The 25,904-nt window shown below is 40.2% G+C and overlaps 1 protein-coding gene across 2 annotated transcripts in view; it reads left to right on the top strand.

The window, feature by feature from the left end:
• Positions 1–25,904, top strand: part of GAB1 (GRB2 associated binding protein 1) — a 125,260-nt gene that overhangs the window by 80,962 nt on the left and 18,394 nt on the right. For both annotated transcript variants that reach the window (XM_068989896.1, XM_068989895.1), the window contains exons 2-6: positions 7,156–7,450; positions 18,151–18,379; positions 22,703–23,304; positions 24,724–24,809; positions 25,001–25,304. In XM_068989896.1, the coding sequence (XP_068845997.1) occupies positions 7,156–7,450; positions 18,151–18,379; positions 22,703–23,304; positions 24,724–24,809; positions 25,001–25,304 (1,516 nt within the window). The remainder of the gene's footprint in view (positions 1–7,155; positions 7,451–18,150; positions 18,380–22,702; positions 23,305–24,723; positions 24,810–25,000; positions 25,305–25,904) is intronic.

Here is a 25,904-nt window from a genome sequence, read left to right as displayed (position 1 = left end):
ACTCAAGAATATAGAAAGTGCTATTCTTCAGCTTGTCCAGTCAAGGTCAAGTTGAGGATTCAGCAGCTATGACCTGTAGACCTGGATGGAGTCATTAGAGGTCTTTCTGAACCACCTGAAGGGAACACACTACCTAGGACCTGTGTGCTGGGAGCTCAGAAAAGTGGGAGCAAGTCGGTTAGGTGCCTTAACTTAGAGCAAGCTGAGGAAAGCTGCAAAGAAGAGGTCTTAAGCTAACTCTTAAAGGCAGAGTAGGGTCGTTGGGTGAGAGAAAGAGGATGTGTTAGACTGAAAACAGCAAAATGTGTGTGTTGGCTGGAGAGGCAGGGAGGGTAAGTATAATAAATATGGTTTGGTACACCGACCCGTGAAGGGAGGTTGGGCTACCCTGATAACAACAGTGGCCTTCTTTTTTTCTCTCACTGAGGTCTTTTGATTTAAGTTCACTGGCTCTCCGCAGCAGACACAAAAAAATTTAAGGGATGGTCTCAGCTTTCAAAGAACTGGATGTCAGGCTGGGAAAATAATTCATGAGTATTTGGAACATTTGGAAATGTACATAGAAAAATAACTGTAGCCCACCAGGCTCCTGTGTCCACGGGACTCTCCAGGCAAGCATACTGGAATGGGTTGCCATTTCCTGCTTTGGAGGATCTTTCTGACCCAGAGATCGAACTCAGGTCTCCTGCATTGCAGGCGGATTCTTTATCATCTGAGCCACCAGTGAAAATGACAAAGTAACAGATGGTTCTAAGCTGTCCATAGCCATGCAGAAGACTTTGGCCAAGACTCCTGAGAGCAGGTGTGGCAAGACAAGGGAAAGATTTGAACAGAACTTTGAAGAATGGTTAGGTTTCCAATAGTAGAAAGGAGTTCAAATATACTCTCCAGTGGGGTAAATACTGTGGACAAAAATGAGGAGAGAACGGATAAACTGCTTTGGTGGCAGTAGAAGGCTTGAGAAGAGAAGGAATTAGATAAAATCTTAAAAGAACCTCTATACTCGTTTGTTTGCTTAATTCTCTTTTGAAAACCAGCCTAATTCTGTCTGAGCACATTTGAATCACCTGGTGAGCATTTTAAATGCCCTATGCTGAGACTTCACTTTTGGTGCAGTGGTTAAGACTTTACACTTCCAATGCAGAAGCTGTTGGTTCGATCCCTGGTCAGGGAACTAAGATCCCACATGCTGCCTGGTGTGGCAAAAAAAAAAAGAAAACCTCTCATAGCTGTAGAGTTTTGAAACAGATTAATTTATGGTTTATGCACATCTGTCTTTCCTGAATAATTCTTCTCAGCCCAGTTGCAAATGGGCTGGGAAGATTGCAGGCTGCCATCTATGGGGTCCCACAGAGTCAGACACGACTGAAGCAACTTAGCAGCAGCAGTATCCCTATAATGCATAGAGAGTGTGAGAACTTCCATATTTTTATCCGTGTCTCCTTTGACATATTCAGCATTGCCTGAGCACCTCGCTGGGACATGGGTCCAGTCCTCAAGAAGCTCACTTGTAGGGATGTCAAACTCAGTAACTGGAAATGAGGGGGGAAATGGAGAGCTTGGAAGGGGCCATTCAGGGGTGGTTTCCCAAAGTCTGCGTTAAATCTGGGAATGGATTATGTGCTAAGGGCCAGAATGTATCAAGGCCAGAGGCAGTGCAGAAGTAGAGTGTTAAGGGACCTGCATGTATTTCCAGTGCAGTTGAAAGGCAGAGCCGCAAAAAGTGGAGCTGGAGAGATAGCAAAAGCTAGGAGAGCCCCGTAGGTACTTGCCAGAGAGAGTTTGGCTTATCCTGCAGGCAGTTACCGAATATAGGGGATAGGTAAAAGCAATGCAAACATTCTAAGCATTGTAGATACTTAGTTTCACCGTCTGATGTAACTATATGTCCATTGGGATCTGTGCACTCTCTGTGCTGTTCTCTTTTGATTTTCATATAGTAGCCAAATTTAATCTTGAAACCCTGAGATGGGACACTGTCATCAGACTATTATGCTTCAAAATGCAGACCTGCTGATGCAATCTTATTTTAACACATCATTTATTCAACTTCAGGTTGAACTGACTGTTGCAGGTAGGAAATGATAACAAAATAAATGTTTGCATAGCTCTCTCAACCACATCTGCTTGTTAGCCAGTGGGTGAAATGATGTTTCACATATATTTTGTTTAAAATGGCTTCGAGTGTTTCCTAAAAAAACGTGTCCTTTTTTGTCCGTTTCTGCAGTGTAGAATTGGTAAGGCAATGTACAGCTTTCTCCGGGGCTACCAAGGCAGCAAGGATAAAAATAGGGCAAACTTTAAGAATCCCAGATATTTTCAGATAACAAAGACTGATTTATGTGGACCCATTTTGTGCTCAGACAAAACATAGAGAAGCTTTTGTGCTGTGATTAGCAAGGGTGCTGATGTCAGTTCTCTTGTTGAGCATCAAGCTTTATTCTGTGGCTAAATTGTGCTTTGTACCCTAATCCAGAGAACCTTTGTATCTGCCTTATTAAAGTGTGTAGTTTATGTAATTGCTTTTGTTTTCCAGTTTAATCTGTGCCAGATTCAATGAGAGTGACTCATTTTGTGACTGAGACAAACATTCACATTTGGACCGTGTTAAAAATAAATAAATAAGTGGCAGGTGCTGCTTGGCTAAATTCTGTGTTTTCATGTTGTAATTTCCTGCTGCAAGGGTTCATCTCTTAGATAATGTCTTCTCAGCCTCTGTAATCGCTAGCCGTCTGCCCGGTGCCCCGCGATTCACTGCTGCTCATTTCTTGGCTGTTTATTTTAGTTTCCAAGGGCCTTTTACATGTTAACAGTATCATTTCAAGAGGGAAACATAGAACTGGATGGGGCAGCTACAGTCAACCGGATGACCAAGAGTGCCACGTGAACTGTAGCAAAGGGGCGTATTGCATTGTTCTCTCTTTTTGCCATTTTCCCGGGGTGTTTTGTGCCTGTGTTGTGGCAAAGCTCAGGTGTGTCTACTTTGTTCTGTATGCATTCGTACTTTATTATGTATGCATTCGGCGTTGCAGCTCCTTCTCTCAGGTGGAAGAGGTTTCAAAAGCATGCCTTTCTATTCAGGGTGGCCCATATATCTAATCTAATAGTCTGAAAATTGTGACGACTTCACGGGAGTTCTGTTTATTGTATAAATATTTCTAAGTACTTGGCCCTGGGCTATGCATTGAGTATGTAATGGCGGATTAAATAGACATGGTCACAGTCTACTCAGACTTTGCAGTCTGCTTGGGGAGTTAGGTACTAAATAAAGAAATACAAAGAAAAATTGGATCACAGAATTATAAAAATCACTACACAGGTAAGTGATGAGATCCGTAAAATTATGCCCTCCTCCACACTGGGGAGTGATGGGTTGAGGGTGGTCAAGAAAGAGAAACCTAAAGGTCAAAGTCTGCCTGGCAAAGAGAGGAAAGAACATTCTGGACTTAGGAAGCAGCATGTGCAAAGTCCCCGAGACAGGAGACAGTTTGACATCCTATAAATCATATGATTAGCAGGAGAAGAGACAGCTGAGTAAACTAAAGAGAAAAGAAAATGACTGTATTTAAGAATTTAGAGATGAACTATGCAAGCACAACAATATGGTAGCATTTAGTAGAGGGGCAGATAACCTTGCATACTGGCCTCCCTGGGGACTGCGACGGTAAAGAATCTGCTTGCATTGCGGGAGACCCAGGTTCGATCTTTGGATCGGGAAGATCTGGAGAAGAGAATGGCAACCCACTCCAGTGTTCTTGCCTGGGGAATTCCATGGACAGAGGAGTCCGTCGGGCTGCAGTCCATGAGTCGCAAAGATTTGGACATGACTGAGCAAATAAGACACAACCCTGCATACATCTTACAGCCTGAGAGCTGTGCTGAAGTATAGTATAGAAATTGATGCCTGTAATGTTTAGTCTGAGTCACTGGGGGATGCATGAATTATGTTCAATGAATTATGCAGTAAGGCATTTTAGAAAGATTTCCTTGCACCAACCACATTAAAGTTTTAAAAAGTCATTTCTGTATTTAAAGACAGAACTTTCACCATCTGGAGAAATCACTTACAAAAAGATATGATTTCTTGATGGCCCTGGATAAGTGACATAGTGCTGTGTTTTCCTTTTTCTTTACTTGTCTCTTCCTTTTTAAAGCTTACTGCTTGATAAGGAGGTATCCATGAGGGCATGAGTTTTAGTAAGAGATGATATTTATTTATTTTGAAATAAATAGATTTATGAATGGACTTTTATAATTCAGAATCCAGTGCTAAATTCATGTGAATTTAACACTTTATAACTTTTCAGTATTATCTAAAGCATCTGTAGAACTCCAACACTGCCTTCTTCTGGACACTAATTGTTTGCTTTTAACTGAGCTACAGTCAGACTGAGAAATTAATTCAAAATCTTGATGATAGGCTCTTCCTTGGTGGTTCAGTGGTTAAGAATCCAGCTTGCAATACAGGGGACACAGGTTCAATTCCTGGACAGAGAACTAATATCCCACATGCAACTCACCCTGTGCGCCACCCTAGAGAGTCTGTGCTCCGCAACTAAAGATCCTGCATGCCGCAGCTAAGACCCAGTGCAGCCAAATAAATACTTTTTAAAAATCTTGATTATATTAAAGAAGTACAGATATAATATTTTCGGTCTTAGTGATTTTACTACTTAATCTGCTTACTAAAGGATTGCATAAGTTTTTCCATGAAGGAATGCCTGTCCATTGACAATTTGTTGCTATTGAGTCGCTAAGTCATGGGGTCCAACTCTTTTGCAACCACTTGAACTGTAGCCTGCCAGGCTCCTCTGTCTGTAGTTCCGCATATATTTTACTAGAGTTGCTGTATTCTCAAATATTTGCTTGTGTGACGAGTGTTTTCTTCATAGGCAGTAGATTCTTGGAGAGAAGAAATCATGAATTTCTTATCATTTCTTCACACAAGTACCTAGCATGTCATTTATAGTATAATCAATAACTTATGGACTGATTATTTCATTGACTTAGTCCTTAATATATCTAAATTTTGGGGGGTGAATTCAATGTAAAGCATCTTTTAAAATGTTAAAACCTGAAGTTATCACCCTAGTTAATTCAGTTATCGGTACAGTTGTCCAAATGATTATACACCAAATGAACTGGTTTTTGCACCACTCCAGTCCCTTAATTTTCATTTTCTCTGCTTCAGAGAATTGTCACAGCTGTGACTCCATCAATGAACTACAAGTCAAAATTAACTCGTGTCAGAATTTATTTAAAAAGGTGGTCATTATGGAGGCTGAGACTTAAACATCTATTGGAGAAGTTTAAGTGGAATTTAGTTAGTCCTCCTCTCAGTTTACGTGTATTTTTCAGGGTAAAATAAAGCAGTTTTTAGTGGATACTGTCATGCCTTTTGTGTTACAGATGCCAAGTTCTGCAAAAGAAAAAAAATATATAGAGAGAGACCCTATCATGTCACTACTAGTATTCCTTTCAGTGATTATAACTTTTGTTGCTTGTTTTAAATAAAGGGATCTATATGTTAATGAAGAAACAGAAATAATATTTGGGGAAGGGGGATTGGCTTACATTATAGTACCAACGTCATGAACATTCTTTGTCTGATTAGACTATTTGTATGTGTGCGCGCATGTGTATTTGTGTGTATACACTCAGTTGCTCAGTCATGTCTGATTCTTTGCGACCCCATTTGGACTGTAGCTCACCAGGCTCCTCTGTCCATGGAATTTTCCAGGCAAGAATACTGTAGTGGGTGGCCATTTCCTTCTCCAAGGGATCTTCCTGACCCAGGGATCGAATCCGTGTCTCCTGTACTCTCAGGCATAGTCTTTACTACTGCACCACCTGGGACGCCTGAGTAGACTGTCGGTAGAGCACCAATCTCATATACTGCCCTGAAGAAAATTTCTGAACACGCCATAAGCATAAAGCTGTCAGTACCCGCATGTTATCACTGGAGGAGACATACTCGGTCTTGTTACACTTTTCCAGAACTAGGGGACTGAGATGCGACTGGTGCCCCATCATGCTCTCCAGATGGACAAAAGTGGACAGTGTCCACGGAAGATTTGATTCCCTTGGGGTTCATAACTTGCTGTTTCTCAGTTCTTCCACTTCCTGGTGGTCTGACCCTGTATGTTCAGTCTCGAGCAGAGAACGACTCTTAGTAGGTAACTTGAATCTCGCTAAAACAGGCCTCTTTTTGGTCTGACTGCCCACTCAGGAAGACCCTCACAGAAGAGTAAGGCTTCATTTCGTCTCTGGGCAGAGATGTTGGGTTTAAAAACTGATGAAGTCAACTCTTTCAGACAATTGATTCTGTTTTTTTTTTAATTTGATCAATGTTGAGGTTAAAGAGGTTAATAGTGAAAGAATTTCTAGGCTTCTTTAGGTATAATATGAAAGTCCTTTGCCCTTTCTTTAACTGAGTTCTATATTTCTGTTGTTACTGCTGAGTTGTAGGAGTTCTGTGTATATTCTGGACATTAATGTCTTATCAGATATATGATTTGCAAGTATTTTCTCCCATCCTGTGAGTTGCATTTTCACCCTTTGATCATATCCTTCAAAATATAAAAGTTTTAAATTTCAATTCAGTTTATCTGTTTTTCTTTTTTTTCTTATACACTTAGTGTCTATATTCAAGTAATCATTGTCAAATCTAACATTATGAAGCTTTCCCCTATGTGCTTTTCCAAGAGTTTTATAGTTTTAGCTCTTACATTTAGGTTTTTGATCTATTTTGAGTTCATCTCTGTATAATATAAGGTGAGGGTCTAATTTAATTCTTTTGCCAGGTGGATATCTGGCTTTTCCAGCACCATTTACTTTTTTATATTTAATGAAAACTAAATCTTCCTTGATTTGTTGACTTGATAGTACATCAGTGTAAATGTCTTCTCGTATCAATCAATGTCTTCCTATACTTTATCAGATGATAGAGAATAATAAGTGTGACTACATACACATTATTGAGTTAATTGAAGAGACACCAGTAGACTTGGCAGGAATGGTAGATTATTCTATGAAAACAAAACAGCGTATATGACTTTCTCTAGTCAGTGATCTTGTAAATTTGATTTGACAAATGTGCCTCTGAAAAACTTCTCTCAGCTTAACACTGGGTGAATATTTTTGTTTTGTTCCTAGGCATGGAAGAGGAGATGGTTTGTGTTACGCAGTGGCCGTTTAACTGGAGACCCAGATGTCTTGGAATATTACAAAAATGATCACGCCAAGAAGCCGATCCGTATTATTGATTTAAATTTATGTCAGCAAGTCGATGCTGGATTGACATTTAACAAAAAAGAGTTTGAAAACAGCTACATTTTTGATATCAACACCATTGACCGGATTTTCTACTTGGTAGCCGACAGCGAGGAGGAGATGAATAAGTGGGTTCGTTGTATTTGTGACATCTGTGGGTTTAATCCTACAGAAGAAGGTAAGTTCAGGATTTTGTGATGCACCCCGAGTTCTCCTTTATTACTGCATTTTAAAAGCCATTATAAAATTCATTGTTATTTCAGTTACACAATATATATTTTTTAATAGTAACAACATGTAGAAAAAGCACACCTGTCAATATCTAGAGAGAAACTTTATGTAAATTTTAGAAGGAAAGACTATCATTATGGGGCAACATCTAAATAATGTCTTGAAGATGACAGGAAGGCATACTTACTTAGAAGTGTTTCCTGAGTTCCAGTATAAATACTAAGTTAAACCTTAACACTGCTGATACTTGATATCTCAGCCTATTAAAATAACATTTTCATGCAACTTAATTCTTTAGAAGTTTTTTAAATTGAAGTATAGTTGCTGTACAGTATTATATGTTACAGCTATACAATATAATGATTCACAGTTTTTAAAGGATATACTCTTTATAAATAAAATATTGGCTATATACCATGTGTTGTACAGTATATCCTTATAGCTTTTTTAATACATAATAGTTTGAATCTACGCCCTTTTCTTGAGGTCCCTTACCCACTAATTTCATATCTGTGTCTGAGTCTGCTTCTTTCTTGTTATATTCACTAGTCTGTAACATTTTTTAAATGCCACATTTAAGTGATATCATAAAGTGTTTGTATTTTTTTGTCTGACTTATTTCATTTAACATAACACCCTCCAGGTCTATTTATGTTGTTGCAAGTGGCAACATGACTTTTTCATGACCAAGTAGTATTCCATTGTAGATATTATATTGATGGTATATATTACAGTGTATCGTATCACGTCATGATATAATACATACATTGTATTCCATTATATGTATATATACAAACACCATATCCTCTTTATCCATTCGTCTAATAATGGACACAGGACTTATTTTTAAACTATATTGGATTGTGGAGTTATGAAATAGCCAAGGTGATTATCAATACCTATGAAAAGAAAATTCAGAATCAGTCACAAAACATGATAAAAAAGAAAAAACATCTTAAGACAGATGCCCTATAAAGCATGTGGAGGAAGAAGGGACCTGAGTTTGGAAACAGAGGTAGTAAAGAAAAGCTTCTTAGAGAAGCCCAACTGTGAACTGTAGGCTTCTGAAGGGAGTAGTATTCTGTCTACGTGAATGAAAGGAGGGATGCAGAACCTGCAGGCTTAGGGGCTAGGGAAGGACACAGAGGTGGAGTAGACTCCTCCATGGTTGGAGAAGAGGGCTGTGAATGATAGAGGCAAGGGAAGACTTTCTTAAGGATCTAATATTTGGGTGCCTGTCCTGGAAGAAACCATGGTTTTTTCAGAAGTCATGTACAGATATGACAGTTGGACCATAAAGAAGGCTGAGTGCCAAAGAATTGTTGCTTTCAAACTGCGGTGTTGGAAAAGACTCTTGAGAGTCCCTTCAACAGCAGGGAGATCAAACCAGTCCATCCTAAAGGAAGTCAGCCTTGAATATTCATTGGAAGGACTGATGCTGAAGCTGAAACTCCAATACCTTGGTCACCAAATGTAAAGAGTCAAATCTTTGGAAAAGACCCTGATTCTGGGAACAACTGAGGGCAAGAGGAGAAGGGGGAGACAGAGGATGAGATGGTTGGATGGTATCACCAACTCAGTGGATGTGAGTTTGGGCAAACCCAGGAGACAGTGAAGGACAGGGAAGCCTGGAGTGCTGCAGTCCATGGGGTTGCAAAGAGTTGGATGCGACTGAGCAACTGAACGACAACCTGGAAGGATTGAGTGATTAAAGACCTCAAGAAGTTTACAAGTGGAATTCCTCTTTGGGTGCTTTTATGTATTTTCCTTGTCTGCTTCTCTACTTCTCTTCTTTTGAAAACAAACACTAAGAACCCATGTAGGGGACTCCAGTACTAATTTAGGTTTGCAGAGTCAAAAAGTAGAAATAAAGGTGGCCCAAGGTCTTTGACCCTATTGTCTTCATGGTTATACTCACACTGACAAGTGTGCATTTCCAAATACATGTATTTAGGAGCACTGGAGATTTGGCGAGGGGTGGAAAAATTGTATTAACAATCAACATCAAGATTTGGACTGCAGTGAAACAGTCATCATCTCTAATTAGCTCAGGTCAGCACACTGGTTTCCTCTCTGGCCAGGCAGCCCCCAGGAGGAGGAGGCTTCTAGGACTGGGATTGGCCCAGTGGGGAGCCCCCTGCTGAGAGACTCCAGAATGCTCAAGGGAAAACAGCACTGCGAAAGGGAAGGAGGTGACTGATTTAGACAGGAGGCTAATGACACAGAGCACTTCAACAGAGTTCTGCTGATTAAAAGCCTCAAGAAATGGTTCCGCATATGGAATTAAAGCTTTGGTTGTTTTTGTAAAGTTACTAAATATTGTTCCCAGTTCAAGTGGACCTGTGGGTATTATTTCTTAATCCAGTTAAGCTCCTTTCTTGCTTGCAGATGTGATCTATAGTTGAGTACAGTGGAGGATTTTGAAGTTGAAGTCACAAATGAGATGGCTCTTTTTTTTTAATTCAATGTATCTTTTATTTTTTAATTTTATTTAAAAATTTTTTATTTTATATTGGAATACAATTGATTAACAATGTTGCATTAGTTTGAGGTATGCAACAAAGTGATTCTGCTATATATATACATGTATCTATTCTTTTTCAAATTACTTTTTTGTATATATATCTTAAAAAAAATTTTATTTGAAGGATAATTGCTTTACAATATTGTGTTGGTTTCTGCCATACATCAGCATGAATCAGCCATGTGCTGTGCTGTGCTTAGTCACTCAGTCATGTCTGACTCTTTGCGCCCACCAGGCTCCTCTGTCCATGGGGATTCTCCAGGCAAGAATGAGTTCTCCAGGCAACCCATGGAGTGGGTTGCCATGCCCTCCTCCAGGGGGGTCTTCCCAACCCAGGGATCGAACCCACGTCACCCACATTGCAGGCGGATTCTTTACCGTCTGAGCTACCAGGGAAGCATAAATCAGCCATAGGTATATATACATTTGTCCCCTCCCTCTAATCTCCCTCCCACCTCCCATCCCATCCCACCCCTCTTAAGTTGTCATGGAGCACTGGTTTGAGCTCCTTGAGTCATCCAGCACATTCCCACTGGCTATCTGTTTTACATACTGTAATGTGTATGTTTCATGCTGTTCTCTCCATTCATCCCACCCTCTCCTTCCCTGCACTGTGTCCACAAGAATATTCCATTGGTATATATGTACCACACTTCTTTATCCACTCATCCGTCAGTGGACAAGATGGCTCTCTTTTTAATGGTCAGTAATGATAATGATTTATTTAGACACCACATTTGTTGCACTGTATAATGGATTGTCAGCTAAAACAGTTTAAGTATTTGTATAGTCTTTGCCCCGATGTTGTTCTTTTACCTGCTTCCTTTTCAATTTAGAATTTGCTTGGGGGGATATGAAGGCAGACTCCTGTTTCCATTGGTACAGATTCAGCTGATCTGAAGACTCCTGTCCATGTTCTTCTGTCTCTCTGTTTGCTTTCTTTATAATTCTCCTAGTTAACAAAGGATATTAGGTGCCCTCTTAGTACATTCTTCAGTCAAGGAACATGAGTGCGTAATTTTTTAGAAGCATTTTCATAGGGTGGTTAGAGTTGATCACCTCCCAGATGAGAATGTCTAATGCTCAGGTATCCCACATTAGTTTTACAAGTGTTAAGGCATAGAGTCTGGTTCATTTGTCCACCTTAGAATGGTTCTTATCATCTGGGAACTTGATGAACACCCACCCTGTCAGCTCTAGGAAGTAGGTAAATTTTGTCTGCTTGAGAAAACTGATTCATTAACCTACCCACTTATTTGAGTTTGCCAGGGATCTGCTAGGCTTTGGGCATTCATTCAACCAATATGTGTTAGGTGACTAGTTAGGGAGACAGACAGATGAAGTATTACAGGCAGAGAACTGAGCATCTTATGAGAGAATATTCATACCCAGAATAATTCATTACAGTTGATAAATATTCTTGCCTAGAGAATCCCATAGACAGAGGAGCCTAGTGGGCTACAGTCCATAGGGTCACAGAGTTGGACACAACTGAAATGACTTAGCATGGCATGGCACAAGTTATACACGTGTGTGTGTGTATACATATGTTTATATTTACTTATATGTCATATTTCAGTATATATTAAAATATTAATATATAATCTATATAGTATAGTTGGCATAATTAGTATAATCTATATAATTAATATAATATAAAAGTATACATGTATATTAAAGTGTGATACCATGAGAGTGTGTAAATACACTTTTTGCCTTCACAGAGTTTACAGTAGTGCATGAATGCTAAATCAGTTCAGTTGTGTCCAACTCTTTGTGACCGCAAGGACTGTAGCCCACCAGGCTCCTCTGTCCATGGGATTTCCTAGGCAAGAATCTGGAGTGGGTTGCCATTCCCTACTGCAGGGGATCTTCCCAACCAGGGGATCAAACCCACATCTCTTAAGCATCCTGCATTGGCAGGCAGGTTCTTTACCACTTGCACCATCTCAGAAGCCCAGTCTAGTAGTAGAGGGGCAAACACTAGGAAATATAATCCAGGTTGATAGGTGCTCTGCTAAACGGGAAAAAAAGCATAGAGAGCAACTGATTTTGTCTCAGGAGGGCCAGGAAAACCCTAGGTAGTTTTAAATGGCTCTGTGACTATAACTGATACTGTACTGAGAGTTTAATTTTTGTCCTTAATGGAACGGTTTCAGTGGCATTAGTAGTCAAAATCAGTTACAATGCCTGTTTTCACTTCGTAAACTTCCTAGCATAGGGAGGGGGAAATTTCAAAACTTGAAAGCCAGCTTTTCAGTAGCAAAATTCAAATCCTTCTAAAACAGATTAGAAGTGTATCTGTCTTGAGTGAAGCTCTCAATTTGTGAACTTGTAATCTTCACAGTATCCGTGAAGTAAGAGGTCATAAGAAAATGTATGATTAATCAAATTCAGTATGATTAATCAAATTTGATGTATATATGCTGAGTTGGTTACCAAGAATAGCAATGCTAATCACAAATGATTTTTCTGTTCATTAAAGCAAGTCCCGAAGAGTTTCAATTTGCCAATACTTTTCGATTTTAGATCCTGAGCTATATCTGAATTCAGCTGTGTTTATTTTTTCAATTCTACAGTTTAGATATTTTACAAATTCATCTTGGCCATCTCCCAAATAACCACCGTTAGAAATGTCTTCCTAGGCTGTGTTGGAGACTTGAGTTTCTTGGAATACATCAGTGAAAGATGAGGAGTCTTCATTGTGTCCTATCAAGGATCCACACAAATAGTTTACTTTGCACCATAATTTTGGTTTTTGATGCACAGTAGCAAAACTGCAAAAAGGCTTTAAAGCCACCACTGTATTCCCCTATTCATCTGTAGTAGCTGACTTTGCTAGATGCCTTTTTAAAAATTCTTCATCTTTAAAGATTCGTATCAAATTCTAAACTACAGAGAACTGCTGTTATCCTTTGTGATCACATTTATACAGTTGAATATGATAGGGCAAATATCAAAATGTCTCTGTTCTTCCATTAAATGTACTACCTGCTTTATACTCTCATGCTTCCAGATAGATCTCACCCCCACTCACGAAATAATAGGTGCTTTTGTCTTTACCTAGATCTGTCCCCTGAGCCCTGCGCTCTTCCCTTTCCAGACAGCCAAACTTGCTCCCACTCTTGGCTTAAAATTAATAACACAAAATGATTTTTCACTGTAACTAGTTTCAGTAGACGTGAAAAGAAATAGACTATGCTTGGCATTACAGTCTGAGAACATAACTGTCCCCGATCCCTAGGAGAATAACTAATTTTCCCCTGAAAACAAAAGGAAAGGGGAAAAATCTGACCTGTGTTTTGATTCCAGGAACCTCTCAAAATATCGTTACCATGTTATTTCCGCCGCCCCAGGTGACCATTGCTATTATTGAATACTCAGAATGCTGGCAGGCTGAATCTGTTTTTCAATTCTACCTCATTGCACTGTGTGTGGTTCTTATGAATGCTTTTATTTAGTAGTCTGGAGACTTAGAAACTAATTTCTTTTGTTTTTCTTGGAAATGTGCAGTTTTATTTTTGTTTCTACACTGAGGTGGAAGCTATAAAATCTGCTAAACAAGTGCCAGGAAACTCAACCTTAGGGCTGAACACAGCTTGGCGCAAAGGCTCCTGGTCTCATTTCAGGTGCACATTTTAAAAATTGCCTCTTCATCAGTTGAGTTGCTTTTCTCAAAATGCCTGGATAATACTGGCTTTAAAAAAAATAATGTGATTCTCTGATATTCCTCCTTTTAGAAAAGTAGATAAACTAATGTGTGAGGATATGCACCTGCTCCTGTTTCTGCAAAGCACTGCTTCTTAATTGGGGAACTTAAATTTCCTTTTATTTACTCTTTTACTCAGCCATAACTTAATTACTGTGAAAAGTACAGTTTTAAAGTGTACAGTTCAATATAGTTTTATTTATCCATTCTGTATCTATATGTAGAAAGAGAAATCTGTGAAACCAGCCACTCAAACCAAGAAATGGAAAAAATCTAATCCCCCACAAGGTTTTCTCATGTGTCTTCCTTGTAAAAACACAGAAAAAAGTTCAAATGTAACCATTATTTTGCTTCTCTCACTATAGTTTTGCTTATGCTTGAAGTTTATACAAATAAAACCATTGAGCCTGACATTTTTCCAATAGTAAGCCTGTGAGATCCATCCATGTTCCATGTGGAGTTCTGCATCCTGTGTAGCCCTCCACTGTGTGAATATATTGTAAATTATTTTATTACCACATGCTTGGGCCTCCCAGGTGGTGCCTGTAGGACCTGTCTGCGAATGCAGGGGATGTAAGAGACACGGATTTGATCCCTGGGTCGGGAAGATCCCCTGGAGGAGGGCATGGCAACCCACTCCAGTATTCTTGCCTGGAGAATCCCATGGATCCCATGTAGCCTGGCGGGGCTAGGGTCCACAGGGTTGCCAAGAGTCAGACACGAGTGAAGTGACTTAGCACGTATGCACCACTTGCTCAGGTAGGGTATGTCAGTAGTTACAAAATCAGGGGATCTTGTCGTGTCAGTTTTGTAACATTCTCCCTTACCAATAAGAAAGAGTGTCATTGCTTCCCTGGGCTTAAGCACATGTTCCATTTGGTTAAAAAATATATTTTGAATATTTCGAGTCATTATCTGGGCACCCCATCCCATCTTGTGTGAGGAACACCTACTTTAGAGCATTATGCTTTAAGAAACCATAATGTGCATAAAGGTAAAAAATCTGTGCATTAAGGTAGGGATCCTGTGACCCAATCTATTATTTGTGGTTCTCCTCAAGAACAATCTACTCCTGTTCACTGAAAACTTAAGACTCAGCAGTCCTTATGAGCTTTCTAAGTAAAATTCAACTAGGAGTTTGCTACAGTAGCTTATTGGGCCTTTACTACATGCTAATGATTCTCTTCATGCCTTCTGAATTAAGAGACAGGAAATAATTTTACACACAGAAGCACACCCCATGCTGATGTTTGATTCCCAGAAACACGATACTGGTATTACTTAGAAAGATCAGTAAGTCAGAAACCCAAGTGAGGCAGAAAGTGATAAACACAGTCTGCTCAACTACTCATAGAGTCGAGTGGGGGGCCAATCCCATGTCTTCATAAGGTCAGAGAGAAGGTTCTTCTTTCAAACCAGTTGGTTAACTTTGGCTAGAAATCTTCTGTCATAGAATATCTAGACGCCACGCCATACTGGCATTGAAATATGCAGAGCTGAGTATATAGTCAAAATTACCATGAGTAAAATCATCCCAAACAGTAAACATTGAAGATGGTCCATTATCTGAGTCCCCAGTCATTAATGCTTTTTGGAATGATTGGGATTGCTGTTCACGGCTATTTGAAGATCTTTTCTTCTGTGAGCTTGCTGGTGAACATGATGGAAGTTTCTGTCTAGTTCTTGCCACTTAGAAGTATACCCAAGTCTTCCCATATTGTGAACAATCCCCATCCCATTGTTTTCCTCCTTCCAGAAAATTGAGAGACTCTTGCATCATTCACAGGTGGCAGAAATGGAAGGCTAACAATGAAATAGTCCCATTGCGCTAATAAAAACAAGGCGAGACAAAACTGATTGCTTAGCCTGGTGACTGTTTTCCCACTTCAGATGAATCACTCAGTTCATTTAGTATGTAGCCATCCAGTGTAGTCTCTGCTATAGGAAAAGTGTGTCTATGAAAACAACCACCTGGAAAAGTTATCTTAGGAATTACAGTGGAAAACTAGAATTCATACTGTTTGATACAGTAATGTTTTGGCTGTTTGGTTTGATTTTGTTTGGTCAGAAGTAAACACTGAACTGGATTGTACAATTTCACCAAATCTCTGGCAGAAGAAAGAAGTATGTGAAATAGACTTGTAAACACACCCTTGAGGGTACATGGGATGCTGCAACTACTCTGTGATCTCTCTGCTTCTTTTCTGGCCTCAGTGTTGTATGTATTTTTCTTAAGCTCTCTAAAGGGTAAATATTTTTCACAGTTCTCTGAAGTTGAACACTCCACGAGGATTTACTCTGAGTCACTGATAAATCTATGGCATTTTAAATCCCCTTGAATACATCTCTTTATATTTGTAACAGAATCAAAGCAGTAAAAATTTCATGAGGTTTGTTATAAACACTATTTATAACCAACATCAGACAAGATGAGGTTCGTATGAGTTCTCACGAAATTATGGCATTATCTCATATAAATGTTGGAAAGTTTTATTTTTCCACCATCTTCTGTTCTGGCCTTTCATAAATAAGAAAGAATGAATGAATGAATTCCTACCATAAGTGAAAGTGAAAATCACTCAGTCATGTCTGACTCTTTGCGACCCCATGGACTGTAGCCTGCCAGGCTCCTCTATCCATGAGATTTCCTCTCAGGCAAGAATACTGAAGTGGGTTGCCATTTCCTTCTCCAGGAGATCTTCCCAACCCAGGGCTTAAACCCACATCTCCCGCATTGGCAGGTGGATTCTTTACCACTGAGCCGCCTGGGAAGCCCAAAGATGGCAATGAGGTGAAGTAAAAGTCACTCAGTCACATCTGACTTTTTGTGACTCCATGGACTGTACAGTCCGTGGAATTCTCCAGGCCAGAATACTGGAGTGGGTAGCCTTTCCCTTCTCCAGGGGATCTTCCAAACCCAGGGATCAAACCCAGGTCTCCCACATTGCAAGTGGATTCTTTACCAGCTGAGCCACAAGGAAAGCCCAAGAATACTGGAGTGGGTAGTCTATCCCTTCTCCAGCAGATCTTCCCAACCCAAGAATTGAACTGCATTGCAGGCGGATTCTTTACCAACTGAGCTACACGGGGTGAAAGATGCAATACTCGCATGTTATTATTCAGGCTTTACCATTAGGCTATGAGCTTCTCTGCCTAGGAAGAAGAGTTTTGAAATGAGTTACTTAATCTTGGCTGTAGTGCATATGTGGATGTTAATTTTGAATACATAAAGACCTCATCAAAAGCATGTGGACTTATTCTGTAGAATTCAGAGGAGAGCGAATGTGTAGCCCTTCCCTAGGGAATTGATAGACCAATGACCTGCCTGTTATTCTATTCTGTAGAACATTTTAAGTCTTCTTACCATGTTTTAGCATCTTTAGGTAATGTTCCATTATGAAAAAATCTCAGTTTCAACCCAGCCTTTTCTGTTCTAATATAAACAGATTTGTTTATTTGAATGTGAGCATTTATCCTTTTTCCCTGGATATATAGCCTCGCATTGCTAACCAGACTAACAGAGTTTTTCTCCTGGGTCCTCAATAATTTCCATAGTTGTCAGTGAATACAGTAAGATTTTTTTTTCTAGGCTTTCCAGTTGTTTTCAAATTACTTATTACACAGTTTAGCTATTTTCATATGTCTTCTCAGAATGCAGTTAAGTGGTTAATAAATTACTACTTTCTCTGCCGACTGCTTTTGCATGAAAATACTATAGAAATCCAGTAAATGGAACATAAGGCTATGAGCTGAGGGAAAAGCTGTTTCCTTAAATGTGAATCCTGGAACTAGACATATTTCTCCCTAGTCAGTTGAGAGGTACAAAGAAAAAAATGAACAGCAAAATAAACATGGGGAGAAGAGCTGGCCCTGGTATATACAGCATCACGTGCCTGTAGATGCCATATAATAAAGTGGGTCTCCTTAGAAGGCTGGCTTGACTTAGAAAGGTTGGCTTTGCCACTTGATAATTATGGGGAAAAAAATCTGCTGCTACTTGTGCTAACATCTCCATTCCCAATAGCCTCAAAATCAAAAAGTCTTCAAAGCAATGTTAACTGTGGCTTTTTTTTTTTTTTTTTGGTGGCATGTGGAATCTGAGCTTCCTGACCAGGGATCGAACCCAGGCACCAGCAGTGAAAGCACAGGGAATTCCCAACCATGGTTTTTTTGTTTGCTTGTTTGTTTTTAAGAGCATCTGGAAGAAAGAGTCCTATCTTCAGATCTCTTTTAATGAGAACCAGTAGTTTTCTGTATCAGCATTACCACTTACATGGTACAAAGTTTAACTGACCTTGTCCTGGTTTATCCAGCTCCTCTGTGTTTAAACGATTTATCCCCAGACTTTCAATTAGCTGTGTTAAAGAACCCTTAAGATGGGATGGACAGTAATGGCCACACTTGGGTTTTGCAGATCCTGTGAAAGCACCTGGCAGCTCCTTACAGGCACCAGCCGATTTACCATTGGCGATAAGCACCGCACCACCGTCCTCCCAGGTGGGCGCCTCTGCTGCTGCTGCTGCACCGCCTCCCTATCAGCTCATCAGCCTTCCACCACACCTGGAAACCCTTGGCATCCAGGAGGATCCTCAAGACTACCTCTTGCTAATCAACTGTCAAAGCAAGAAGCCTGAACCCACCAGGTAAACCACATGCGGCGTGTGTGCGTGCATACACTCAGGCCTCTCACCTTGAAACTTTTTAAACCCTGATTTGAAGGCTTAAAAGAAACCATCTATAGAAGGTCATCTCTTAGGCTTACACTTCAGGGTGACGTTCCTCTGCTAATGATTTCTGATATTCAGGAGATTTTATTGAAGAAACACATTGTTGATCATTTTTTGGCAAAGAACACTCATGCCTTCATGGCTTTTTTTTTTGGAAATCTGTCTCCTGGGTCTTAGTCTTTGTTACGGACTCACAGTGTTACTTGCTTAACAGATGTCACTGATTTATAAATGGTGATCTTGCTCCATTTCTTATGTGATTGTAAACCAGTCAAGGGTCATCTTTTGTTTCTGAAGAAGGAGAGGAATACCTACTGCTAGAAGATTTTGAAAGCAAAACGATTCCATTGCAGTGAGTGTGTTGTGGTTGCTTTGAATCTGTGTGAGAAATTAATCACACAGGTAAAATCCCAATACAGCAAATTCTATGGATTAAACAAATCAGATGTTACTGAAATTTGGCAAAATCAAATATACTGCTAAAAACGTTGAAACTTTCAAATCTTCACACCTGGCAATGAAGCAGAGCTTACCACATGCTTTGACTTAACAGATTTTTAAATAGAATGAAGTATATGGGTTTCAGTCCTTGACCCAAAGTATAAAACCTTTCCCCAAGCTCTTGGTTTCCCTGTCACCTTTATTTTTTTTTTTAATGCACCCCATTTTTTAAAGTCTTTATTGAATTTGTTACACTATTGTTTCTGTTTTGGTTTTTTGGCCGCTAGGCATGTGGGATCTTAGTTCCCTAACTAGGAATCGAGCCTGAACTCCCTGAATTGGAAGGTAAAGTCCACCACTAGACCACCTTCCTTGGTCCCTCCCTATCATCTTTATCTCTGCTCCCAGACCCCTCTCTTCTTCTAAGCTAATTATATTTTAATTTGATTATTCTTCTCATTTGATGTTGATAACTGGATGGCTGGAAGTAATAATGAGAGTTGAGCCAGAAACATGAGCACGATGCCTGTGATACCATTAACAGCTGTATGACACCTAGTGATATTGTTGTTTTTCAGTCGCTAAGTCATGTCCAACTCTTTGCGACCCTATGAACTGCATCATGCCAGGCTTCCCTGTCCTTCACTATCTCCCTGAGTTTGCTCAAACTCAGGACCATTTGAATCAGTGACGCCATCCAGCCATCTCATTCTCTGTCATGCCTTTCTCCTTTTGCCTTCAGTCTTTCCCAGAACTAGTAATATTGGGTATAGTTCTTGTCTTAATTTGCATTATTTAAGGAGGATGCGAATTGCATTGAAATGTGATTTTTTTAAACATATTAGATTCCAGAATTATTTTTGTAACAAAAAAAGATTTTTTTTCATGTAGGAAATGACTCTTATTAGACCCTAGGATCATACAAACTCCTTGTTCAAAAATTTTTATATAGAATTTGTTAAGATCCATAGATTAGTTTCTGAGAACTGGGATAGCGGAAGAAGCTCACAAACCTTCCAAAGATACGTTTCTATATATTTGTTATAATGGGATTTTACCTGTAAAAGTTAAAATATATATATATATAAATCATCACAAGTTAATAATATAAAATTCTAACTTGATTTTGCTTGTTTGCTGTGAGAATTTAAAATTATACACTCGCAACTTTGTTGCATATGCTACTAACTAAGATTTTATTTTAGGGAACTCCACAATTATTTTTCTGTATCTGCCTTTTTAAAAGCCAACAGCTAAGTGACAGTGTTCAGTACATTCTCTTTTATGTAGTGTCTTTCATCAATCTCACTGGTATCACGGCTTTCCTATTGTCACAGAAACTATGCTCAAAATCGTTACTCAGATATGTTTTGTATCTGTATTTTGCAAAAGTGACAGTTCAATAGCAAATATTTGTGAAGCATCCACTATGGGCTCACCGTTTCGTAGGTTCTATGAAGGTACAAACTAATGACATAAGGTACAGCCCCCTCAGGTGCAGTCACCTTCAGAGTTTCAAGGTAAAGCATGAAGGTGCTTACAGATGAAGGCAAGATGTGAGCATCGCCTTGAGAACTGTGTTTGTCCTGCAAGACTGAGCTCAGACTTCTGCTCCTCTAGGAGACCTTCCCCCAAACACCCAGGCAGGATTAAGTGTCTCTGGGTTTTCACAGCATCCCAGGTGTGCCTCCGTGTCTCCCAGAATCAGAAGTAACTTGCTAGTTGCATTTATTCTCCATTAAAGTCTAAACCAGTCAAGGACAGGGAACTTAGTACTCGTTGCCCTTCTAGCTTCCTCTTCACGTTTGAATTAAATGAAGTGCATATTTTAGACTATGGGTTAGAAATTCCTAGAAAGGACAGTGCATGCGTTTTCGAGATGGAGGGTGAGGCGCTTCATAGGAGGAGTAGGCTTTGGCCCATACCTGCTTGGTGGCAGGAGACCGTCATTAGAAATTTATGTAAAAGTAGCCTAAGGGCAAGGGAAAGTGAAGATGAGAGCCAGCAGAGGAAGACAGTAAGGAAGAGCGCCAGCTTGGAGTACGGGGTCCATTGAGGAACCAGTAGGTCGTAAGATTGGACACACAAGGTGGAACCAGGCTATTGGTAATAGTAGCCTCAGTGCCAAGTAGAGTAGTTTATAGGCTTTTTGTAGTTCCCGTAGACTATAGGAACTCTTAACAGGATTTTCTCTGAATTAGATGAGTGACATGAAAACCAGTTTTGAAAATACTGATCTTCTAACAGCCTTGGTCCTGTGGATGGTACCATGGAAATATTGGAAGAGGGAGAAACTAGAGGAAAGACGTTTACTGAGGAGGGTCCAGTGTTGGAGATTTCAGCAGAGACCCCGACGTGAGCTTGGGTGGTGTCAGTGGGAACAGAGAAGGGGAATAGATAACTTGGGTAGAAAGGAGGACTTTGTGCCCAAGCGATGGTGGTGATCAGAGAGAATGAATCAAAGCTGATGGGGTTCCGAGTTTAGACAATTCAAAGACATTTCTTGTCAAGGCAAGTCAGAAGGGGCCACCAATTTGAGAAGTAAGTTGAGTTTGATTTGGTACACATGAGCAAGGGAACTCTGGGATAAGCAAGTGGAAATAAATTTGAACCATTTGCAGACATGGGACTCAGAGTTTGGTGAGAAGATGGGAGTCGTTAGCATTCAGCAGAGATGAAGTTACAGGAAAGGAGGATTTCTTAATGGTGTGTGCGGTAAAGACTTAGAGGATTATTTCCCGATAGCCACTTCTAGGTGAACAGATAGGAAGAAAGGGTTGATGAGTGAAACAAGGGCAAAATCAGTGAGGAAGAAGGAAAGTCAGGATACTGCAGTCAAGTTTCTGTGATACTGGGCAGGAGGGGAGAGTTTCAGTGAATAAATGCAATACCCACTGCCAGATGTTACCAAGATGTCAGGAAGATATGCCCTTGAAAAGAACTATCACAAGTTACTCTTTTTTAAATACTGAGTTTAAGTTCCTCCAGGACTTTGAACAACACACATAGGTAGTTAAGGTATCTAGTTTAGCATTAAGGAAGGACAAGCACTGTGGTATTGCTAGTTGCGTTTTGACTTACTCCCCAGTTTTGTGATACCACAAAATACAGAGACTGAAAATGCACCCAAAGTATAAAAGACACTCTAATGAAATTTCTCAAGGTGAATTATTGTTTGGAGTTGGCTAACCCCACGGCTTGTATTTTGATCCTTTGATCCCATGACATTGGCTAAATATCTGTTAAAGAAAATTAGTAGAAAGGAAGATATGCAGAGCCTATTGAGTTGACACCTTGTAGATCACACTGAATTCATTCAATACCAGGTCATCGTTAGATTTGACAACAGAGTGCCACAGGTGAGCTAAAGAGCTAAGGATCACCTTGATAAACTATTGGTATGAAGTTTTTGCATGCTCTTCAGAGGAAATGCTTTTCCCAGTGTCCTGTGCCTTAATCATTTACCTTCCTCCGAGTTTTGTACCTTTCTAATTCCATTGCTTCAGGAATTGTGGTTTTATGTGTGGAATTCATAGGTGGAGTTGAGGGTGTGGGCAGGTACAGAACAGGAATTAGGGAGAATGCTTTTGGTTTTGCGGTGGCAGTATTGTTATCTGGTGCATAATCGTTAAAAACTCAGGAACATTCGTGCTTCCAATCGGATGGATCACACACACCAAAAAATCGAATGAGAAAAAGCCATGGATTTTGATTGCTAAGCTAGAAGTATATTTACTAAAATGTAAGTCCTAGGTTTTCACCGTGTTTTCTTTTCTGTCATTAACCATTTTTATTTAGAACGCACGCTGATTCTGCAAAATCCACCTCTTCGGAAACCGACTGCAATGATAACGTCCCTTCTCATAAAAACCCCGCTTCCTCCCAGAGCAAACATGGAGTGAACGGCTTTTTCCAGCAGCACGTGATGTACGACTCTCCACCGTCTCGCGCTGCATCCCTCTCCGTAGACTCCAGCCTGTATAACCTGCCCCGCAGTTACTCCCACGACGTTTTACCAAAGGTGTCTCCATCGAGTACCGAAGCAGACGGAGAACTGTATGTTTTTAACACCCCATCTGGGACCTCGAGCGTGGAGCCTCAAATGAGGCATGTATCTATCAGTTATGACATTCCTCCAACACCTGGTAACACTTACCAGATACCACGAACATTTCCAGAAGGCGCCTTGGGGCAGACGTCAAAGCTAGACACTATTCCAGATATTCCTCCGCCTCGGCCACCGAAACCGCATCCGGCTCATGACCGATCTCCTGTGGACACGTGTAGCATCACACGCACGGCCTCGGACACTGACAGCAGTTACTGTATCCCAACAGCCGGGCTGCCGCCCTCACGTAGCAATACCATTTCCACTGTGGATCTGAACAAATTGCGAAAAGGTCAGCACCGATTGGCTTCTCCCGGGTTAGAGATTAATGATGGAAAATCTCTCTCTTTTTTTTAAACATTTTCTCCTGCAGTCCCCCCCACCCAAGATGTTTTATTTGTTTTACTTATTTATTTTTTAATTTTTTTGCTGCATTTTGCGGCAGGTGGGATCTTAGTTCCCCCACCAGGGGGTCGAACCTGTGGCCCCGTGCACTGGAAGCTGGGAGCCTTAATCACTAGACCACCACAGTGGTCCCCAAAACCTCTTCTTGTTCTTGGCAGCAAAGTGTGATGTTAAAAGACAGTCCCTTTTTCCTTCAGCGCTGCAGGTATCCACTAAGATACCAAAGGTGTCAGAGTCTCAGTAAATCCTGGGAAGTATGTTTGTGTGTTCGCCATGTGCTTCTATGCCTGTTTTGCTGAAAGGGAAGAAGAGGAGGAGTTTTACATCCCTGAAGAAGTATGGCCTTAGTAATACTTTAGGCTTCAGGAAGCCTGCAGCCCTCTTTCTCCCTTTTTCTGTATCCTGGGTGAGCAGACCTGGGGGGCAGAGGAACAGGAAATGGACCAGCCACAAAGCCTTGCCGGGTCATGCCCTTTCCTGTATTTGTGTCCTGGTACGGCCACTGCTGTGTTACATCTGTTTGGCTCTGTTTCCTTCCTTCCCAGATCAACAGTTTTTACACTGTGTCTGCCAGGTGGTACTCAGGGCTCTGTTCGTTTCCTTCCCAGATAACAGTTTTTACACTGTGTCTGCCAGGTGGTACTCAGTTCCAATCAAGTCATTCTGCTTTTTGTTTATTTGGTTTTATTTATTTTTAAAGCTGTGAATCTTCTCTCCCCTTACCCCTAGTCATTTTACCAATTTCTGTACCGTTGAATCTGGGTTAGATTCTGAGGTTCTTAGTGATCTGAAAATTAAAAAAAAAAAAAGTTTAAAAGGCACAGACCCTAAAAACTACGTGCTGACACTTTTGGAGTTTGTGATAGAGTTATCCAGCTGTTTTAAAGAAGATGAAGATCTGATGTGTTGTGAATGGTGCTTGTACCAATACTTGTCTAGCCATTCAGTACCAATTTCTAACTTAGTCCTCGAAGTGGCTGTAATGTATCTTGAGGTAGTTATAAGTTAGTGAGATGTAACTTGGACCCAAGGGTGCAAAAGATGAGGAAGTGGAAGTATTTCTTTTTCCATCTTTAGATAACCTGTCTCAGTGTAATAATCAAATACCAGTACTGGTTAGCCTATAAGTGTCTGCATTTTCTAGTTATTTAATGTTTCAATTCAAGATACTTTTCTTTGAGCATCCTTTTTAAACTTTATGTGTGTGAAGCATGAATACATGAAAAGAGAGAGAGGAGGTCATGCCTGATTACCCTGAGAACTGGCAGAGATGGGGAGAAAATTGATAGTTTGTTCTCTGTTTTAGATGCTAGTTCTCAAGACTGCTATGATATTCCACGAACATTTCCAAGTGATAGATCTAGTTCACTCGAAGGCTTCCACAACCATTTTGTAAGTATAATTGACCTTGGCATCATCAAATGTATTTCACTGGCAAAATCTTTACACTTAGGGCCCTGAGACTAAATGAGATCCTGAAATAAAAGTCCCTTCAGATCCACATGAATAGGCGTGACTTACAAATATGTTTTCCTGTTTGACAGCAGTTCTTGCTTATTAAAAGAAATGTATGTGTGTTTTAGAAAATCAAAAACGTATTGACAGCGGGAAGTGTATCAAGTGAAGAACTGGATGAAAATTACGTGCCCATGAATCCCAACTCTCCACCACGACAACATTCCAGCAGTTTCACAGAACCAATTCAGGAAGCAAATTATGTTCCAATGACTCCAGGGACGTTTGACTTTTCCTCATTTGGAATGCAAGTGCCTCCTCCCGCTCATATGGGCTTCAGGTCCAGCCCCAAGACCCCTCCCAGAAGGCCAGTTCCTGTTGCAGACTGTGAACCACCCCCTGTGGATCGGAACCTCAAACCAGACAGAAAAGGTAAAGAGAGCGTGGCATGGCAAAAGGACCAGGGGTCGCCAGTTTAGATCCACATTTAACTGTCATAAAATCCAAAACAGAATTTGGACTAGTAATTCAGAAGTATTTCACGTTACCTTAGTCATCCACTTGCTTTTTCCTTTTTAGAGATTAAGAATTGTTACGTACTATGTTGATGCTGTATGTTTTTAAGTCCCCTATCTCTAGAGCAGAGGTTACAAACGAAAACATTCACCAGGATTGGCACGCAGCGGTAGATAATTAGGAAAAACTGAAATGCCCTTGCCCCATCCAAATGGAATAATTAACCATTGCCTGGCGGCAGCCCTTTGTAAACTTGTGAAATTAACGTAGCTCCTAGAGGGAAATATTCTGATTATCAAAAGAAGTCCAAATTTGTGGGTTCTACTTATATTATCTTTTGATTTCTAAGCTGTACTAGCTAATTTAATTATTTGAAACAACACAACAGTGCAGAAGATACCACACAATTTTACAAGCTAGATATGGTCTTTTCTTCCCTTTGGTAACCTCTTCTCCAGAGTATTTGATATCAAAGCAGACTTGAGATTATTAGTGCCCTTGACATCATTCTTTAAG

Source organism: Capricornis sumatraensis, chromosome 17, assembly GCF_032405125.1.
Source record: "Capricornis sumatraensis isolate serow.1 chromosome 17, serow.2, whole genome shotgun sequence".
In the NCBI taxonomy this organism is placed as follows: Eukaryota; Metazoa; Chordata; class Mammalia; order Artiodactyla; family Bovidae; genus Capricornis; species Capricornis sumatraensis.
This window is presented reverse-complemented; position numbering and strand designations above follow the sequence as displayed.